The sequence below is a fragment of the Cynara cardunculus genome (assembly GCF_001531365.2).
Source record: "Cynara cardunculus var. scolymus isolate 2C chromosome LG 11, CcrdV1, whole genome shotgun sequence".
Taxonomy (NCBI): Eukaryota; Viridiplantae; Streptophyta; class Magnoliopsida; order Asterales; family Asteraceae; genus Cynara; species Cynara cardunculus.
Window position 1 is genome coordinate 13,322,915 of NC_037538.1, and position 7,919 is coordinate 13,330,833.

At 35.1% G+C, this 7,919-nt stretch overlaps 1 protein-coding gene across 1 annotated transcript; it reads left to right on the forward strand.

The window, feature by feature from the left end:
* The first annotated feature begins 233 nt into the window (after positions 1-233).
* Positions 234-7,313, forward strand: LOC112521205 (rhomboid-like protein 11, chloroplastic). Its single transcript, XM_025129923.1, has 8 exons — positions 234-549; positions 2,500-2,624; positions 2,962-3,047; positions 3,241-3,281; positions 3,366-3,532; positions 3,610-3,672; positions 4,925-5,140; positions 7,147-7,313. The coding sequence occupies exons 1-7, from the start codon at positions 336-338 to the stop codon at positions 5,081-5,083; spliced, it is 855 nt and encodes a 284-aa protein (XP_024985691.1). The 5' UTR covers positions 234-335; the 3' UTR covers positions 5,084-5,140; positions 7,147-7,313.
* Positions 7,314-7,919: the final 606 nt, after the last annotated feature.

Below are 7,919 nucleotides of genomic sequence, written 5' to 3' on the forward strand. Positions count from 1 at the left end.
ATCATTAAGCCGCAAGTAAACATCCATATATGGCTTTACAAGTAAACCAAAACAGCTGTTAAGCTGATTAAGTCAAAAGTAAACACATATTAAATCGAGTTTGAATTTAAAGATTTTTAAGTCGAGTTCGAGCTTAATAGAATCAGGATATTATACTCGAGCCAGGTATTATTTACACCCGAGTATGGGGTGAATTTTTGCCCACCCCTGTTCGCGAGGCCTGCGTTGACTATAAAACGAGCGACACACGAAACACAAGAACCTTTTGGAAAGTGAAAACAGTACAATTGGCGGGGGTTTCTCTTCCGTTGGTTGCTAGACTAAGCTTGACAACAATGGCGGGGTTGAGGGTTATTCACGGCCAGCTTTTCAGCAATCCCTCAACTTTTTCATCGTCATGTAAAGTTATGCCTATGACACTTGATTACCGACCCCTCAAATTCAATATTGATCCTCAATCTGTTTCTCGAAGTTTCGGCAGATTCAACCGACCCCTTCTCATTCATGGGATTCCTCGATCTCGTCTTCTTTGCAAGATGAAAGACTCGGGCAAGTCTTTGTTGTTTAGAAAAAACCTGCTTATTTTTACATTTGCGTTTAACTTAATGAATCATGATATATGAAGTTTCAATGATTGCTTGCTCCGAAGCCTGATTGATGGTTAGAACTTGAATCCAGGTGGTTAATTGTTTGTTTATATAGTGAAACGAAGAACACCCGAGAATTAGGTCGAAGTATTCTGGTTGATTGACTTTCAGCTCATTGAGGAATTTTTACAAACACCTTGTCTGCCTCAATTGAATGGTTTTTGTTTATTGGGATTTTGCTCTCATTTTGTAAGTCTACACTGGTAAAATGTGGGTAGAATTATGTTCTCAGTAAGTTCCAAATTACAATTTTGAAGTCAAGACTCAAATTTTGACCCCCATAGTCAAGATATAGATAGCTCTTTTGTGAAAGAAATAATGTTATAACTTGTGAAACTTGATAACTGATAACTCAAAAGTTTACCCTGCCTTTTGTTACATTAAACCTTAGTCGGGTCTTATGAGGAACGGGAGGGAATGTAGATGCTCTTTTGATGCATAAACAGTGTGGCTAATTCTAGTAACAAGTACCAAGAACAGAACTATATTATATACAGGAATTAGGAAAAACCCTTCAAAATTACAAAATAAGTCTTGACATTGGCTGAAGTGAAGATACATCCATTGAATTGAAAAATAAATAAATGAAAATTAAAGTTAGATTAAGATAAAAAGAGGGTAGAGAATATGCAACCCCTTTATGAACATTACTAGCAACTGCAAGGTGACCAGCTAAAAGACAGAAAAGAGAATCATACTACCGAGAGATTTTGCTTTCCTTGTACAAATATGGATGAACAAGTGTTCCAAGAAACTTCAAAGTAAATTATGATCGAAAGGCAATCACTTTTGATGTCTGGATGAAAAGATCCAAGATGATTAGGCTACTGAAGCCCAAAAACTAGGGCCTTAAACATCAACTACATGCATTAGAATCTGTATTAAAAATAGGAGGAAATTTCATAACAATGTGACAGTTGTCATCGATATCGAGGGGCTCCATTGTATCCAAAGACCTGATCATGATTCACCATGTTTCTACCATCTCCCATAGATTTAGCTAACTTATATAATTTTGATTGTTTTCTTATGTGAAATGTTTATAGGCAATTTAGAAACAAAAAACAACTGTTATGGTTAGAGTTATCATCATAAGTGGCTATTAGCCTCGGCCCAAAATGAGTATTAGGAAATAACCAAATTCTCCAGAAAAATGAGAACGGCCCTTAACATATCCGAATTGGGAAGAAGGAATGCATCAAGACGTTACAAGATTCTTGCAAGAGAAGAAATATGATTTGCGGCAGAAGATTGTCCTAACATTTTAAATGCTGCAAAATTACACCTTTATCTAGAAACACATGATGTCACCAGAATTGCATCAAATACATCCAAGATCGTAGTGATCCTCCTATATTGAATGTTAACTCAGACCAATAGATCATAACTGGCAAGCATCCAAAGGAAGACAAACCTTTTAAGGTACCAAAGAAATGTGAAATACATTCATAATTAACAGTGAGGTTGTCTTCCAAAATGTGATAGTGAAGTTATTTTTATCGTCCTTGGCCTCTTGCTACCTTCAAAATTATATGAAGATTCAGAGATAATGGATTCACAATTAAGTTATTTTCGTATTAGGTATAAGTTCACAATTATATTCCTTCTTACATTCAATCATGGTGTAAGGTGCAGTAATTATGTTGTCCTGACTCCTGACTAAGTTCTTTTACTTTAATAGGAGGTATAAAATGTTGATAGTAAATCTTGTATGATGGTATGATAATTAACAAGTAATGGTCGTATTGAGCAAAGGCAATCCTTACTTTGGTATCACTCTCCTACGCTGATGATGATTGACTGTCGTTTGTACCACACACAAGAAATTAAGCAGTTTATTCTATAATTTTAGATATGACATCACAGCTGGAGCTTGGAAAACTGGGTGAGAAGAGGAAGCCTGAGAAGCGAGTGAATGGGATATTCTGGATTTTACTACTTAATATTGGAGTATATGTAGCAGATCACATATTTCAGGTTCAAATTAATTTACCTTATTGTAATACACTGTGATGCGTGGCACGTAGAATATAGACTTAAGTGTTGGCACCAAATGGAGCTTACACAGGAAAAAAAAATACAAATGTAGAAGTCTACAAAAACCAAAAAAAGTTGCCACAAAGAAAAAAGATAAAATTGCTGCCAAGTTATGGAGAATGCTGATATTGGTTTAAATGATGGACTACTCAACAGTTAATTGTCAAAAGCTTATCTCTTAGCTCCAGAAAGAAAGAAATAACAGAACAAAAGATTGCAGGATTACTGTCGGTAGTTTATTTTCAAACTTGCATGATAACTTTGATATTTCATACAGGTTCGTGAGATTAAAGCTTTGTATCTGTATCACAATTTGCCTGTTTGGTACCAGTTCGTGACTTCCACATTTTGTCATGCTAATTGGTGAGACCTCTACTAATTATGGGTGATTTGGCCTTATATCTTGTTATATTCAACATTGAGTATGGAGAAGAATGCTGTAAATCCCCCAATGATGAGAAATGCTCTCAACATTTTTCTGAAAGGGAGCAATTATGTGCTTTGATCTAAAAATTTACCCAAGTTTTCTTATCGTATGTTTTAATATGTCCTTCAGGAATCATCTTTCTAGCAACCTTTTCTTCTTATATATATTCGGTAAGGCAACTTTCTCCACTAGACAAGCAAAAGATCCAACTAGTATGGGTTAAGTTTTAGGACTTTTGATCTGTTGGGCAACAGGAAAACTTGTTGAAGAAGAGGAAGGAAATTTTGGACTGTGGCTCTCTTATATCCTAACGGGTGCTGGAGCAAATCTTGTTTCATGGCTTATACTCCCAAGAAATGCTGTTTCTGTTGGAGCCTCTGGTGCAGTATTCGGTCTCTTTGCAATCAGTGTCCTTGTTAAGGTACATGCTATTTTCTTTCAAGTTTCACTTGAAATCCAGGCATGTGATTTGATGCTTTTTGCTTCTTCTTCTTGCAGCTCTCTTTTGACTGGAGGAAGATCCTTGAAGTACTTATACTGGGTCAATTTGTTATTGAAAGGGTATGTATTCTTCCTATAAATCTTCATACTCTTTCCTATGAAAGCTGCAAAGTAATATTTGAATGGACATGTAGATAGTTGTAGGGAAGTGGTTTTGTATGCCTAAAATATGCTTGAGTAAATGACATAATAAAATAATCTTGTTTACCCAATTCTTAATCATTAATTTTTTGATAATGACAATCTATAAATAGATAATTGCAACTGGAAAACCTACCAATAAGGAAAGTTCTTAATTTTCATGGGACATCCCAAACAGAGAAGTACTGCAATTTTCAAGGGACCGGGGAGTATTGAAGTGTAAGATGTTGCATCCATTTGGAACTTCAATAAAAATAGCCATAGGCATGATCATTAGGATCTAGAGGAAGTCGCAACCACTCATCTGCAAGTTGGAATTCGTAAAGTAAAGAACCGGAGGTTGATAAATGCCACCACCACCACCATAGTCTTTCTATCTTGTTGCTAGTAGTATGGGAAAAGAAAACCAAAAACGAAAATTCAAAGCATGGAAAAATACAGTAATTCAAGTTCAACAAAATTCACCCAAAACTCGATTTACCCAATGACGAAAAAATTGTGCCAAGAAAATAGCTAAACTTTGAAAATAGACCCATTTGGGCTTCCCATCTAAAAGGTATCACTTTAAAATACCCTTTTGATCCTTGAACCTGAAAACTGAACAATAACATTTTTATATTTTGCTTCTCTTCATTTAGTTTTGTCTGTGTTACTTTTTGTTTTTTATCTTTTAACTTTGTTAGTGTTGACATGGACCACACATGCAATAGGTTATAGGTTTGTTCTTAATCATTCACTTAAAAAAAAAAAAACAATGTTTGGCTTGACATATAGTTCATTAAAAACCTTAACGAATGATCAAATATCTAAAATACCGTTAACAAGACAAAGTTGAGAAAACATGTGGATCAAAATCAATATCAATGGACAAATAGACATATTTGTTAAGGAATATTTCCCCGAAAAGGAAATGCTGCACTTTTGAGGGGGATAATCTGAAATACGAAGTGTTACATTCTTCTGGGATGGAGGGAATTAAGATTTAACTCGTTTATTTAACAGAAATGAATTAGATTCTGGGACAATCTCTCTTGAAACTCTACTATTTCCTCTAACCTTCATTCTAAATAAACAATGCCACATTCTTCCTTACTCCCCCCCCCCCTCCCTCTCAGAATGTTTGGTTTGTATTATAAAATGATTTGAATACATATGATCATGGTGATTCTAGGTGATGGAAGCAGCCCAAGCTTCAACAAGTTTTGCAAACAGTAGCAATGCTCTACAGAATGTTAATCACATAGCTCATCTTTCTGGTGCTCTTGTTGGTGCAACTTTGGTATGGCTTCTTAGCAGAGTTCCTTCTCAATCTGTGGACCAAGATAAATGATGCATCAATCAAAACAGTTGCAAAATATTAGTCCTTCAGTTCAACCATCTCTTGTTGGTAATTCTACTACCCTCTCTTTTCTTCTTGCAACACATACTGAATTACAACACTTGGCACCTTTGCAACTTATAGTTTAGACTTCACCCCTTGTGGTCCATTTTGTCCTCCATGTGTAATTACCAAAATGCACCGACCTGGCCCCCTTCGTAACAGTTCATTATGTGTGTGTGTGTGTTTGAATAGAAAGGAACTTGTGTTATAGAGAGGTTGCACCATAGCTACTAGATTACATTTACTTGCAACGACTGGACGGTCAAGAGTGAGGTCGGCTAGTGAAAGAATTGTAAAAGGTTTTAGGGTTTTAATTTGATATAGGTAATTTAATACATCTTCCTGATTTTTGTTCTACTATTTTAGTGGACAGAAAATACATTTTTGTGCTACTCAGGTCCGGTCCTATCCCAGTCTGATGTCACCCCAAACATGGGACAACAAATTTTTGTATGTCCTATCCCGCGTACCAAACGTACCCCAAGGGACCCGACATAGGTATACCAGAAAGTGAAATTCATTCATGAGGCTGGTTGTTATCCAATGTTCTTTATGTCATTTTTGTGGTCAATTAGTCACATACAATTAGGTCGTTCTGTTATTTTCTGCTCACTCGAGCTTGTGTTTCTTGTTGCGTTTATGCATATACGTTTGTGTATCATGGTTTCGTTAAACCTATAACAACCATCATACAGTAAGCTTGATTTTAGGTGATATCTTATCTCTTTTAAATCTCTTTAAAGATCCATTATAAAGAGATGAGAGATTCCTACGTACATACAGATTTCATGGCCCGACTTCAGCTAAAGTGAGACTTTAACATGACCTCACAAATGAAGGCTAGATGGTGTCTCCAAGAATGGAGACGAGAGAGTGTGTCGAGTCCTTAGATGGTGTTAGACCCCCACTCAGATAGCATACCATGTCAAGGATATGTGGAACCCCTTTGAATCTATCTATGAAAAATCCCTACATATATACAGATTTGATAGTCCATATCTAGCCAATACTCCATTACTTGAAACAATATTCATATATAAACTCTTTTTTTAGGAAAAGATATAAGTTTGACGAATGCCTTATTTTATTTTATTTTGATTAACCTGGATATCTAACCCGCTATGCAAGCCGACTAATTTTAGGGCGACCACATGCTTTGCACGTAGCCCGGAGTCACCGCATTTGAACCTCCATGACCACAAGGGGATTTTTGTTCTTCCTTGGATTTGAACCTGAGACCTCCTGGCACTTTTGACCTTTGGAGCCAAGCTCAAACCAATCAGGCACCACCCTTGTGGTTACAAATGCCTTATTTGGTGTCAAAAGCTAATTACCATTATACCCTTCATTATGCTAATTGCCTACTTATCTTTCTTTGATTATTGGTTAAACTTAACGTTTTGAATTATCTTGTGGAGGTGTGGAATACATAATATTTTTGGAGGAAATATCAAAGAAATGGCCAAGAAATTTGACACTTGGTATCATTGGGTTGTTTTATAGGAGTTCATTTAGTTATATAATCTTAAATGAGATTTCAGTTAAATCCATGACCTTCTAATCTGTTACAGAAAAAGTGACTTTACACTCATGAAAAATCCATGACCTTCTAATTTGTTACAGAAAAAAATGGCTCTACACTCATGAAAAGGTCATGGATTTAACTAAAATCTATTTAAAGTTATATGCCTAAATATATCTTCTAATAAAAGGGATCAAAATCCATATACCTTATTAATAACAAGTCAATTAAGAGATTCGCCCTTGATTTACTTGACCCTAAATCGAGTTGCAACTCATCTAAGGTCATATTCTTAAGTGACTTAACACGGGTCTACGTTATGATTTGTTAAAATTTCTATTAATATGGTTCGTTTTCGATGATTCAAAAATATAAGATATATAGATTATAATCCCACCTTTCAATCATCTTGTAAACCTCAAATCTTGTTAATGTAAAATGGTTTAAGAATGTGAGACCGGTTTATTAGTTAATAATATATTTTTTGCAGGTGGAGAATCAAGTGAGAACAGTGTCATTTTACAAAAACTTGAGAACAACTGAAACAAGCAACCATCATATGTGACGCAGTATGGGGATGCAATAGTTTGCGGACGACCTAGCCTACGACCTGAGTCAATCGTGTGCATCATGTATGTATGTGATATTAGTTTGTGTGATATATTGGCCCCAATAACTAATTGTCTTTTTTAATTAATAATTTAATATGAATATTAAAAAACTATTATTGTTTATTCACATCATTTTCAATATTATTTAATCATCTTAATTCTGTAACATTCTTACTGGTATTTATTTTCTTCGTAATTCAGTATTCTTGATGTTTCACTTGTTTGTTCTACCAAATCTTCTGAGTATTGATATTCTTTTATTATTTGTCTAAAAATTTATTTCAATCAGAAAGAAATGCAAACTCGAGCTTAAATGTTTGTTCAAAGGCTAGCCATGCCGATTCTAGCTCCATATCTTATGTTTTCAGAAATGTCCAACTATATATCCTTTTACCAAACTTCTAAACTATCATCGTGATGTAGGTCGTCATTGTTTAGAGCACTATAGCCCTCTGAAAATATGCAAAAAAGTTGAGAGTTGATTACTTTCTCACTTTAAGAGATTTTTGTTGTTTTAATGTGCAAGACTTTTGGCCTCGTTGATTTTAAGTATATTTGAACCATGATTTTAAGGTCCTGCAAAACAACTCATTCGATAGCGGTAAAATTCCAAATATATATATATATATAGGTGGAGGTTCAAACGAGAACC